The following is a 13,335-nucleotide window of genomic DNA, read 5'->3' as shown; positions in this document are numbered from 1 at the left end:
TTTTCCACCAGTCAGCTCTGCCTGCACAAACCCTGCTCACACACCACCCTTTGCCTGCCACAGGTAACTGCCATGGCTCAAGTTTGGGGACATGACTACGAAATGGCACCGTAAACTCAAGGCTGGTCTCAGGCATCGAACAGCAAACACGAGGATGTTACCAGCCAGCTCGTCCAGGTACCTGGCTCTGCATTTCAAATGTGAGTCCAGCTGTTCTGATTAGATGATCATTGTCCTCTCTGGCCTCCACACTATTTGCTCGCTTGTTAGCTCCTTGCTGCATCCACTCTGGACAAAGCAGGGGCCGCCTCGCCCTTGGGAAATGAACCAGACCGTGCACTAAAGAAGCTAGCGTAAGAATTTAGGAAGTGTAGGGGGAAATCCTGCACTGGCCCCTCCTCCAAGTTACTGATGGAAAGCACCTCTAAGTCTATGATCCCCGCTGTCCCCTAAAACAAAAGAACCATCCACCCGAGAAGAAATCAGTGGGCCCATTTCACCCTTCACTGCCCCGCAGACTGGCTGTAAATGGCTGCAACAGTCCAGAGTGGTGATTCCCAGCCGTTCCCACCATGGGGCTCTCTCCCATCTAGTAGCACAAGAAGGGCAGGGCGGTCAGAGGTCACAGGCTGAGAATATTTGGGACAGAGCAAACAGGAGGGGCTGCATCCAGCCAGGGTCACCTCCCACAGATCCAGAACTGCACCAGGGAGCCCCACCCACCTCCCCTCTGGGGGAGCTGGTGCTTCTCAGAGCCCCTGCCCTGAGGCCTTGGGGAGAAACTGCCCAAAGGAACAACCTAGAGACTCCAGCAGCAGCAGCTGGAGCAGGGACCGCTGGGCCTGCAGAGAAAACGACCACAGTGGGAGATGGTCCATTATTTTTTGTCAAGGTCCAAATTTCTTGGCTAAAGCCTAGTCAAGGTCCAGACTCCACAGAAAATAATAAAAGTCCCATTAATAATAATAAGTAAAGACAAAGATTTCTGGAGCCATTCAAAAACATCAGGCAGGCCGGCTTCGGGTGGGAGTCAACCTATCGCCTACTCCTGCTCTAGTTTAGACTGGACTTTCTCTGCTCTGTGCTGATTAAACGTCTCCTCCTCTTCCCTTCTCATTCAGCTGGTTCCCCCGCCTAAACACAGCCAAAAATAAAACCATGGCACTGCCATTCCCTTTGACACCATCACATTGTTCACCCACTGCCCCTTGCCCCACCTGGCTGGTCTAGTTCAATTGTTGGCTCTGGAGACAGACTGCTACCATTTGCACAGCACCTAGCACAGTGGAGCCCTACCCTGGCTGGGCTCTTGGCCTGCCCGTAATAAATGATTAATAATAATAAAGGGAATAGATCACTCCTTCTTTAAATCTGGCCTGCAGTGGAAGAACAGTTTGGGTTGTGCTGCCCTATGCACTTAAGAGGGTAGCCTGAGTTTGCCCGTAGAAAGAAAACAGCCTAAGCAGTACACCTCAGGGCAGCAGCACCCCCGCTTTGTCTCTAGTCACAGGGGAGCTACCCTTCACCCCCGTTATCCAGTGTAATGATTGTCAGCCGCTGTGTGCCAAAGACCACTCGAGTGGAGACAGACTCCCTGCACCCGAGGCTGCAAGCCAAGGCAGAGGGCCCTTCGGAGACCTGCTTGGAAGGGGTGGTCATGTAGCCTTACATTTCCCTAGGATGGGGAGAGCAAGAGGTTAACCTCAGTGGTTGTTCGCAGGGGAGGCAGCCATAGGCAGGAAAGCAGATGCTTCTAGGAGCAACCAGCCAAGAGCTGTAGGCCAGGCCAGGCCAGCCCTCAACAGATGGGCAGAGAAGCCTAGCCCAAGGTGAAACCCTCAGCAGCAATCAGTAGCTGGTCCCCCTTCCTATAGCACAGGGACTGCATGAACTAGCAGGCCCTGCCTCCACCAGGGGCTAGGAGCTGGGTCTTTGCTGTCATCACCTCCCACACCAGCTGCAGACTGTATCAGGCCACCCAGCAGAGCTGACCTGTCCTGTCCTGTCCTGCCCCTGTTAGCAGAGTCACCACAAATAAAGGACACACTCCCACACACAGTGTTTTATTCTCTCCACAGTCACAGTGGACACATTTTCAGTTACACTTATTGCAGTGTTAAGAGGACAGACAGATGCTGCCACCACCTGCACCGAGCAGCTTTCAGCAGCAGCACAGCCCTGCAGAGGGCCCAGGCACGGTCCACACAGCTACCAGCGCTTCCTTTGGTATTGTGTACTTGGGCCAGGAATCAGGATTTACACCCAAATCCCCTCCCCCATCCTTCTCAGGGGCAGAGGGGAGAAAAGAGGGGAGATCTCTGCCCTGGGGAGTCCCGTGACATGCTCCTGCTTCCAAACAGCTGGGGTTAGCTGCCTTAAGCAAATTCAGACAGGCCTGTACCCGATGTTCCTGCACCCACTGCTGCCTCAGGTAATGATCTCTGGGCCAGTGTAAACAGGCCAGCTGCTCCTACGCACCGGTACCTTCTGGAAATGGAAATCCTAGGCTCCTGGGATAGGGCCAAGGGCTGGCTTTCAAACCAAACAGCTGATGAGACCTGCAGCCTCCCAGCCTGCATGAGAATCTCAGCCCTACCGCGCTGGTTACTGTTCTTACGTGTTGTGCCTCCATCTCCCTAGGACTGGTACCGCAGAGCTGCGGCAATCTGGGGTTAGCATGCACGGGACCAGAAGCCAAAATACTGCAGGGGGGGCTGTGCCTGGAGTGCTGAACAGGGCCCCAGGTTGGATTAGCTGGAATCACAGCGCACCCCATTACCACAGCAGCTAGAGGGTCTAAGCAGAGCTCAGAACCCAGTGGGAAATATCGCTCAAACCACAACCCTCAGCCCCGCAGCATGCAGTTAGGCTCCATCCTAGGCCTCTTCCCACCCCTGCTGGGACAAAGGGGATGGATGGCATCTGCCCAGTCAGAAGCAGCCTGTGTAGGTTAGCCCACATGCAAGCATGCCCTCAGCAAGGCCCTACCCACATTACTGCAGCCTGGGTGGGGCTGTGGGTACAGCCATCGCTTCCTGGAGCTGGGGTGCCCTAGGATTAGCTCTGAGGCAACTGCAGTATAGCATGTGCCCTCCGGGGTGAATTGTGGGCAGGCCTTGGAGAACTATCAGCACCAGTGAGGGTCTCACCCATACGCCCAGCTATGTTAACTGGCCCACCCTTAAAGCACCCCCACACCAGGCCAGGGTTTTCTTGGTGGATGGTAGAGGTGGCTGGGCTAAAAGCCAGGTGCAAGCCCAGGTTACTGTGCAGCCAAGGCTGGCTGCAGCTCACACTGAAGCTACGGCAGAGATCCAAGAGGCACATGCTACTGCTCAAAGACACAGCCACACTGCCAACAGCACGGTGTGCACCGCTTGTGCCCCAGCTCCGCTTTCTTCCCTCGCCTGCAGTAACGATTCTGCCTGCCATCAGCTTGGCGCCATGGAGATGGTTGCCGGAGGAACACCGGGCACAAGGCTACTTAACGCCCTAAAAGGCGTTTTGGGCCAGCGCCTCAGCAGCAAAAAATGCCCCCAGTAGGGGGATCTCACCCGGGGACGGGAGGGGATTCGTTCTCCCCAGCAAGACTCAGTGCCACGAGGCCCAGTTTGAGGAGGTGATCTAAGGAAAGGAGCCAGCCCTCAGCTGCCCACCTGGCGGCAGGAGCCAACAATGCCCTGGGTGGAAGCCAGGCTGCAGGGGGCAGCTCGCAGGAACCAGACACTGGTGGATAGCAGGTGACTCCTCCGCTGATCTCCTCTTCAGAGAAGGGAGGAAGCCCCTGGGAGCAGCTGGGCAGCACCAGAGGGAGAGAACCACAGGCTGCTGGGCACAGCAGGCAGCCAGGGCCTGTAGTCCCAGGAACATCTTGGTTCCTCCCTCCCAGCCACTGAACCCCAGGCTCAGCCCTGAGTTGAGGGATCCGCAGGGGCAAACTAAGGGCCTGCTCACATCAGGCCTCTAAAAGCATGAGTCAAATTAGTGTTAAAGGCCCAGCCTAACGGAGAGCCCCACTCCCCGCACCTAGGGGGAATTAGCCAGACACTGGGTCACTAACGGCACATGGAGCCAGCAGAGCAGCGGGCTGAGTCAAGATCACTCCTGGCCACAAGCAGGCCAGTATCACAAGCTCCCTCCCCTAGCAGATCTCCCGGGCCTGGTATCTTCTCCATGCCTGCCCCCCATCCACTGAAAACAGGATCAGCTCTGGCTGACCCATCCCGCCCCATCATTCCAAACTGCAAAGCCCTCTGGGGAAGATGTGGTAGACAGCCACATGGATCAAGCCACCAGCCTAACACTGGAGCCATGGGGAAAAACTTAGTTGCCACCAGGGCCTGACAGCTCCCAGAACTGGTTGCTGGGGACCAGAACAAAAGCAGCCATTTCCCTCTGCAAACAGCAGAGCCCCACCCAGCTGGCTGTGTCACAGGCAAGAGCAGCAGGTTCCAGCTGCATCTGGATCGACAGGTGATGCCAGAGAAACTGTAAGCAGGGGGTTGAGAAATCAGCACCGAGCTTTAACCCTTGGCTGGAGCATCCAGCCCAAGAACCAGGGCTTGGAGTCAAATAATTAAGGCAATGCCTAGATGTGGGGCTGAGGTATAGGCTTCTCTGTCAGTCCAAGATCTCCCTCCCCCCCCCTTTTCACTGTAGATGCCACATGCAGCCTCCAGTGTATTGGTGCTAGCCAAGGGCTCCCTCAGCCAGGAGAGACAGAAATTCACTCCCCTAATTTAAATAACAAAATAAATTACGTCAGCATGGCTGGAGCTGCCAGGTCTCAAACACCAAGAGACTGTGGGACACAAACACATGACTCCACACAAATGACAGGACTGGCTCCTCAGGCACCAGCACGACAGACAAGACTGGACCACGGCCACACACACAAAGGCACAAGCTGGTTCCACCACATTGCAACTACGGCCCAGGGGTCCAACACTGAGTCGCAGCCACATGGAGAGACTGAGGGGGGATCTCTTGCCGGGACCCCCGGCTGGAGCTGTGGCTGAACTGGAGTATCAAGTCTTTCAGGCAAGAAGCAGAGCGCCGAGGTCAGGAGGGGCCGGGAGCCAGTAAGCCTCCATTCAAGCAGCCGAACACACAGTGGGAAGCAGAGTTACTTGTCATTCAAGAAATGCCAGATGCTTCAGCAAGTTTAAAGGTCAGGAGGCTGGTTCTGGTGCTTGCTTGGTCCAGAAAATTAACATGAAGGGGGCAGGAGGCGGGAGAGCAGGCAGGAGGCTCAGAGGCAAGGAGTGATTTAAGAGGCCCCTAGGACAGTACGGTCTCTGCAGCCAATTTCAAGAGACTGGGATCGATGTATAAAAGGATGAAGAGGTGGGGCTGGGAGTCCAGCCTCGACTCCGAGTCAGATAGGTGAGGACAGGGGGTCACTCTAGAAGGGTCTCAGGATTGGCTCAAGCTGAGCAGCCTCTCCGCAGACACCCTGCCTTGGCCCAGAAAGTTCAAGGCTTAAGAAAACTAGAAGCTGCAGTTTCTGCCCTGATTGACACGTGTCTTTAAAAAGGAACCCTAAAAAAGGAAGTATCCGCCCCCAGGCACACCCCAGGCCCCGATTACATCACAGACTCCTTCTTGCAGGAGCCAATGGCCTCCAGCGGGACAGGAACCTCTCTCTTGATCAGCGGGGACCCCTCCTCCTTGCCCGGCGCCTTGCTAGGGCCCAGGGCGTCAGTCTTGATCTCCATCAGCTCCTCGGCTTCAGCCTTCCCCATTGTCCTCTCCGTGTACACCTGCAGGAGGCCGGCTCCGAAGGCGTCTCCTTCCACATTGAGGATGGTGCAGGTGCGGTCCCTGAACAAACACAGGAGGATCGTGAGTGGACACGCGACAGCAGGGAGTCAGACAGCTCCCCAGCTCTGATCCGGGGCAGGTGCCTCAGTGCCACCGGGAGACGGCAGCCCACCACTGCCACAAAGCCCCTGCCCAGCAACCAACAGCCCTTCATGCAGCTCTTGACCCCTGGTTGGGCTGGACGCTGATTTGGCCAGCTGGCAGCCCCCAAAGCATGACAGTGGCAGATGCTGCCAGAGTATTTCTGGAGCAGGAACAGCCCCTCTGCACAGAGGGGTGCTGCAGCCCACAGGATAAGCTCACATGCCCCAGGGCACGTCCCATTCAGAGCCTTAGATTTGCTCCAAGTGATGGCGCTCAATCAGGCTATTTAGCTGCTAGGCCCATGGTGTTCAGACTGGGGAAGCAGCACCTAGCCCACTGATCAGGCCAGCTAGTCCGCTAGCTCACCTTGGACAGCCGTCGGCCTTGTCTCACATGGATCGGTCCCACCATCAAGACACTCGCCCCCCTCCTCCATCCTGCCCTTCCCACAGCAGCTACAGTGCCGGTTACATGCGAGAGTAACCTCGCAGGCACCCGCAGCTGGGCAGCAGCCCCACAGGCTGCACTAGTCAGCAACTAACCCACGCACGCCCTTGCTTCAGCTGCCCATTGGCAGAGCAGCAGCTCCCCAGAGAGCCAGCCCCTGCACCGTGCTGCAGGTGCTTGTCTACGTGGCACCATCTCTTCCTTCCCCGTTTGGAAGGGCAGTCAACAGCATGGTAGGTGACTGCAGCCTTGGGAAAAGCCAGCCTGGACGGCACGGTCAAAGGAACAGGCCCGTCCAATGGAGACTTGGCCTATGGGGAGCTCAGCCTTGTGTCACGTTGCCTGGGGCTCTCCTCATGAGAAGTTGCTCTCAGCTGGTTTGACTTGCTCTGCTGAAGCTGCAGGAACCTCAGGGTCTCTGGGAAACGGATTCCCACAGACCCATCCAGCTGGCCTGTTCCAGGCAGCTGCACCCGACCAGCCTGTCCAATGGATCTGTCTGGTCTACCCTGTATAGCCAGAGTCTGTCTTTGCCCCACTGCCCTGCCCTTACACAAGCCAGTCCACAGCCAGGATGAGGGAGATGTCATTGGTCGGCAGCCCAACGGCTTCTAGGATGATGGCGAGGGTGAGGACGCCGCCGGCAGGGATGCCCGCTGCCCCCACACTGGATGCTGTCGCTGTAATGCTGCAGGGCAGAGAAGAGAGGGATTAGACACGTCACAAGCGCAGCAGGGGATAACCACCCCTGGCTCTTACACAGCACTTATTAGCAGACCTCAAAGCGCTTCACAGTTTAACTCACTTATCCTCACAACTCCGCTGGAGGCAGGGCAGGGCTGTTATCACCTTTGTACAGATGGAGAAACTGAGGCACAAAGAGGCTAAGTGACTTGCCCAAGGTCACATAGGCACTGTGTGGTGGGAGACCTGGGTTCAAAAGGAGTATGCAGTGACTGGATGTGTGTCAGTGCACGCAAACGCGCACACACACACACTCTCGTGCTACAGTGACTAGAGCAGGGGATTGTGTGTCCATCCTGCCTCTGCTATCAACCCAGTTACCTTGGGCAATTCAGCTTCCCCTTTGCCCCTCCACGTCCCCTCCCATTTGTAAAAGGCGGCCCACCATTTCCCTTCCAGAGGTCGTTTGGGTGGGCCACCCTACACAGCTCGCATTGCCAGAGATTTCAGGAATCCAAGATGGAGATGACCTCTGGGGAAGCCAGGGCAAGATTGTCCCCTCCAGCCCATTCCCTGCTGTTTGCCCGGCCTAGTTTTGAAAGGCTGAGGCAAATAACAGGGCTCCCACTCTGCCCCTTCCATCCCCACACCAGGATCTCTTCCCAGCCAACCAGCTACATTTCCCCTCTTTTGCTTAGTTTCATCCCACGACCTAGTTCCACCTCCTCGACTGTCATGAACAATCCCTCTCCCTTTGGGCAGAGCGTGCCTCAACTGCATCAACAGAGAGCGGTGACAAGCCCGGCTCAGAACTTCGGTTCAGGTGGTGGGGAAGCCAGGCTGTGAGGGGCACAGAGAGCTCCCATTTCAACCCTGGGACGTTGACAGAGAATTCAGAGCAGGCACAGCTGACCATTCATTTTCCCGGCCAGGGTGACACTCCTGGGCAGTCACATGGGCCCAGCAACAATAGAAGCTATAGCAGAGCGGCAGCTCCAGGGGCGCGGGGAAAGCTAGCAGACAGCTCAACCGGAGAGGCAGGAATGGCCTTCACTTGCACCAGGCCTCTCTATGGCAGATCCCAAGGGGACAGGAAGCCACTGTGAAGTGACTGGGCGGGGGTCGCCAGGACTGTGGTGGTGCAGAGCTCCCAAGCCGAGCCGGAGCGAAGGACAAGCGGCAGCGAATTCTGCCCCACAGGACGTAGCTAGTTTGAGGAGAGCAGAGGTGCATGATCACATCAGGAATGGAGGGGGCCTGGCAATAACCTGCCAACGCTGCTCCCGAGGGGTCAGAGACGGGATTTCCCGGCACCAAGACCAGCCAATGATAGCAGAGCCAAGGGCAGAGCGAGTTCTCTGCCTTCCACCCGCTGCTGGGGAGGGTTGTGGGTGGCTTCTCCTGACCAAGGAGGCAGCATCCGGCTCTAATGAGCCATTGTACAATCATGGGACACTGCTCCCTGGCCATCCAGGCACCTTGCGTGATCTGTACTGATGGATCAGCATGGCCGAGTGCCCCCGCTCAGAGGCAAAGGCATTCCAGTCACTCTGTGCCCATGCCTGGAGAGGATGCAGGGCTGGGGCAGAGCAGCTGGGTGCAGTGAAAGACCTTACGACAACAATTTGTCTGTGCTGCAGCTATGCTTTAGAAGCAAGAAGCAGCAGCCATGTCCCAAACATCGCCCCAGCGGCGTTTGCTCCAACCAAGAGCAGTGCTGGGGAAATGTAGACACAACCCAAGCATGAAGACTGCCCTATAGGAGCACGGTGTGGCAGGGGAGGGTGGAGATGGGTCCCCCAAGGCCCTGGATTGGCAAAAACTGGCCTTTCATCATGGCACTGCACTGGTTAGCCCCAGTCTCAGCGATCCAGTCACTGCGCTCCGTTAGAAAACGTGAGCAGAAGATGACCCCACCTGCCTCCTGCGATTTCCTGCCATGAGCCAGGGTCACATGAATCTCCCCTGGCCTTGGCAGCAAGCTCATGACCAGATTTTTCCTACCGGAGGCAGACAAGGAGATTCTCAGTTTCCTGCAAAAAACCGCAAGTGAAGGGGAGTGGCCGGGTGGGGCCTCGCAGTTAGATCAAGAGCCTGGGAGTCTAGGACTCTTGCCTCTGGGAGGAAGTGTGGTCTTGTGATTCGAGATGGAGACAGGACTCCTGGGTTCTATTCCAAGTCCCATCACCTCCCTGTACCTCAGCACCCAGCTCGCCTCTCCGTAAGCCAGGGCTAATAACCAGCCCACATCCTGGAGGTGTGGGGGGGACAGGGCATATTCTCTGGCAGCCGGCACCAAAGCAGGGCATGGGCTCCCACACTCACAGGATGGTGATGACCTGGATGAAGTTGAGCGAGACGTTGTTAAGCTGGGCGATGAAGACGGCCGCCACGCACTGGAAGAGGGCGGCCCCGTCCATGTTGACTGTGGCTCCGATGGGCAGGATGAAGCGGCTGATGTGCTTTGAGACGCCGTTGTTCTCCTCGACGCACTTCATCATCAGAGGCAGCGTGGCAGAGCTGGGGAGAGATCAGAGCATGTATGCCGAGTCGTGTACCAGGCCTCGAGCCGGGTGTGTATCTCAGGAAGGGCAACACCCCCAGGTATGGGGAGGGAAAAGCACAGAGCTCCCTCATGCAGGGGTTTTCAACCTGTGGGTCAAAGACTTCCAAAGGGGGCCGTGCTGCCATTCAAAATTTTTTTTTAGAGTTTGGCAAATGAAAGAAGGTTGAAAACCACTACCCTACCAGATCCTATAGGCACCCTCCCCGTGGGAGACGGGCACCCCTAGGCTACGCTAGAAATGGGCAACAGCCCCACCTAGTTTGTTACCTCATTGGTCTATATGTTCTGCTGGACAGCAGCCATGGCCAGGTGCTTCGTAGGGAACTGAATGCACCTTGTTTAACAGGGGCAAGTTTCTTCCTCACCCCAGTGAGGTGTTATGCCCTGAAGCCCAAGGATGGACAGCCCTACTTACTGCACCCTACCTTGGACATGATTATATTGCCCAGAAACATGCGATTACTTTTCTTGACTCTTAAAGATACTAACCTTGTTAGTATCATGCAGCAGTAAGTTCCACAGGTTAACACTACACTATGGTCATGATTTAGAGGTGCTGAGCCCCAAACCCAGCAGGAGTCAATGGGAGCAGCAGCAGCCCAGGACCGCTGAAGATGGGGTAGTATTTTCCTCAACTTTTAGCATAATCAAGCACTGTCTTTGGTTCTTGAATCACGAAGTAAATAGATTGTTGGGTTTAGTCTGCAGGTAGCTGGGTAGAGTCAGTGATGAGGTGAGACTAGGTAAGCTGGTGGCCTTAGACTCTATGAAGGGGCCTTCTAACTCCCCCCAGTATTGTATCGCCCTCTTTCCCTTCCTTTCCAAGCCAGGCAGCCAGCGCCTCACTGATCTGATGGAAGCCTCCCGAAGAGAGGTTTACTCAAGCCCCCTTTTCCCCAGCTAGCACTGAAGTACCTGGAGGAGGTGCCAAAGGCAGTTGCCAGTGCTGTGAAGATGCCCCAGAGGAACCTGTAGGGGTTCTTGCGTGTGAAGACAAAGTAGATGAGCGGGAGGAGGATGAAGCCATGGATGAAGTGTCCTAAGACACAGCAGCAGATGTACTTGCCCAGGCTAGTGAAGAGGATCACCACGTCCTCCATCTCCACAATCTTGCCAGCAACCAGGAACATGATACCAAGGGGAGCGTACCTACGGGGAGCAGAGACCAGTGAAGACAGGGAAACCCCTTCAGCCAATAGAGAGCGGCAAGGGTGCCACGTTATCTTCCAGCAGCTCCGAGGAGAGAACAGCTGGGGCAGGAAAGGGTCCAACTGAGAGTACATCACAGGCAGTTTACAAACACCGGCCAACTAACCCCTCCCAGAGGCTGGCAATTATCCTCATTTTGTAAATGGGAAAAGCCAGGTTAAGTGTCTTGCCCCAAATCTGCGTACAGTGGCCAAGCCAGGATGAGAACCCAGGAGTCTTGTCTCCCAAGCCAAGATCCTCAAAGGTATTCAGGCTCCTAACTTCCCCCAAACTCGGCCCAATCCCCTTCTTAGTCCATGCTACTTCTCCCAGGCCAGGAGGAATCCAAATCTCCTGCATGCCTAGCACATGCTGCTTGGGGGTGGTGAGAGAGATCCACAAGAACGTCAGAATGGCCATTCTGGGTCAGATCAATGGTCCATCCAGCCCCGTGTCCTGTCTTTCCACAGCAGCAATGCCAGATGCCACAGAGGGAATGACCAGAACAAGGCAATGATCAAGGGATCCATCTCGTCATCCAGTCCCAGCATCTGGCAGTCAAAAGTTTAGGGACACCCAGAGCCTGAAGCTGTGTCCCTGATCATTTTGGCTAGTAGCCTTTGATGGACCTGTCGTCAAGGAACTTCTCATTCTTTCTTGTACTTTTGGCCTTCACAACATCCCCTGACAACGGGTTCTGCACATTGACCATGCGTTGGGTGAAGTACGTCCTTTTGTTTCTTTTAAACCTGCTGCCTCTTAATTTCATTGGTAACCCCTGGTTCTTGTGTTATGTGAAGGGGTAAAGAACACATCCTTAGTCACTTTCTCCACATCAGTCATGATTTTAATAGACCTCTATCATAACCCTCCTTAGTCGTCTCTTTTCCAAGCTGATCTGTCCCAGGCTTTTTAATCTCTCCTCATATGGAAGCTGTTCCATCCCCCTAATCATTTTTGTTGCCCTTCTCTGTATCTTTCCCAATTTTGAGATGGGAAACCAGATCTGCACACAGTACTCCAGGTGTGGGTGTACCATGGCATTATGATATTTACTGGTATTATCTATCTTTTTCCTAATGGTTGTTAGCTTTTCTGACTGCCACTATACATTGAGCAGACATTTTAAGAACACTATCCACAAGGACTCCAAAATCTCTTTCTTGAGTGGCAAAAGACCATTTAGACCCCATCACTGTGTGTATATAGTTGGGATAATGTTTTCTAGTGCACGTTACTTTGCTTTTATGAACATTTGTCTTTCATCACCATTTTGTTGCCCAGTCACCCAGTTTTGTGAGATCTCTTTGTAACTCTTCACAGCCTGCTCTATCTTAAGTAATTTTGTATGACCTGCAATTTTGCCACCTCGCTGTTTATTCCTTTTTCCAGACCATTTATGAATGTGTTGAACAGTTCTGGTCCTCGTACGGACCCCTGGGGGACTCTGCTATTTACCTCTCTCCACTGAGCACTGACCATCTATTCCTACCCTTTGTTTCCTATCTTTTAACCAGTCATTGATCCATGAGTGGACCTTCCCTATTATCCCATGACTGCCTACTTTGCTTAAAAAACTTTGGCAAGGGGCCTTTCAGAAAGCCTTTGACAAATCAGGTACAACAAGAGGAGTCAGTGGTGCAGGATCCCAGGAGAGGTTAATACGAAGTCTGCTTCAGCTAGACTCCTGGGTCAGGAGGACTTTTGCTGATCCCTCCTATTCACTCCTCAAGCTCAGACAAGACTCTATTCATGGGCAGCACGTGATGCCTGCCTTTCGAGAGGCTGGAAGGGGGGGTACCAGCCCTCCCCCGAGGCCCCGCCCTCTCCTGAGGCCCCACTCACACCATCCACATGCCGCCACGGGAGGAATTGGCCTGGCCTGTGCCTAGCAGCTGCTTCTGTGCATGGCAGATAAGCCCTGTGCCACAGTAACTGCCCTCCAGCTCCACAGGGAACAGAGTGTGGGGCCCGCCATGGGTAGGGCACGGGCTGCGCCCCTGGAAAGCAAAGAGAGCCTGAGAGTAAGGCACTGACTGTTCATGCTGGAGTGCAAGCCCTGCTCTTTCGGAGTGAGGATGTTAACGAATTAGCACAGAGCCCAGTGGAATGTTCTCCATTACAGCACAGAATCGTCACCCAGCTCTATCTGAGAGCCTTGGTAGATCCCCATTATCATCTAGCCCCATAATTACCCCCCAGGTCCTTACACCCAACCCCAACAGCTCTGACTACCTGCCCAGGGGAATGCACTTTAGGAGATGGTCTTATTGCCAAGTTACCAGTCTATGCCCACCCCTCACTGAATCACCCTCCTCCTGTCCCAATGGGTGCGCAACTAGCTGCTCTTTCTTACCACATGATCCAGGAGACCAGCAACATGGTGGCTTCGTTGAAGGAGTTGAAGAACTTTATCAGGTTCTCCCCCTCGGGCCCAAGCTTTCGCAGAGCTATCCCAAAGACGATGGCAAAAACCACCAAGCCCAGGATGTTCATCCCTTCCACCTCATCTCCAAAGGGAACCTGAGCAGAGAGAAGAGATC

At 54.9% G+C, this 13,335-nt stretch overlaps 1 protein-coding gene across 1 annotated transcript in view; it reads right to left on the bottom strand.

Annotated features, from left to right (window-relative positions):
* Positions 1-1,763: 1,763 nt before the first annotated feature.
* The window catches only part of SLC1A5 (solute carrier family 1 member 5), a 32,969-nt gene continuing 21,397 nt past the window's right edge, over positions 1,764-13,335 (bottom strand). Inside the window, exons 4-8 of the mRNA XM_067556793.1 lie at positions 13,149-13,315; positions 10,520-10,753; positions 9,364-9,558; positions 6,908-7,042; positions 1,764-5,823 (exon numbers count right to left, since the gene is read on the bottom strand). Coding sequence (XP_067412894.1) covers positions 5,586-5,823; positions 6,908-7,042; positions 9,364-9,558; positions 10,520-10,753; positions 13,149-13,315 — 969 coding nt within the window. The 3' untranslated portion in view covers positions 1,764-5,585. The remainder of the gene's footprint in view (positions 5,824-6,907; positions 7,043-9,363; positions 9,559-10,519; positions 10,754-13,148; positions 13,316-13,335) is intronic.

Source organism: Emydura macquarii, unplaced genomic scaffold (genome assembly GCF_026122565.2).
Source record: "Emydura macquarii macquarii isolate MOO-44397 ecotype Brisbane River unplaced genomic scaffold, CSIRO-AGI_Emac_v2 contig_1790, whole genome shotgun sequence".
NCBI classification, from domain to species: Eukaryota; Metazoa; Chordata; order Testudines; family Chelidae; genus Emydura; species Emydura macquarii.
The sequence above is the reverse complement of the archived record's forward strand: the minus strand, read 5'-3'. Positions and strand labels throughout refer to the sequence as shown.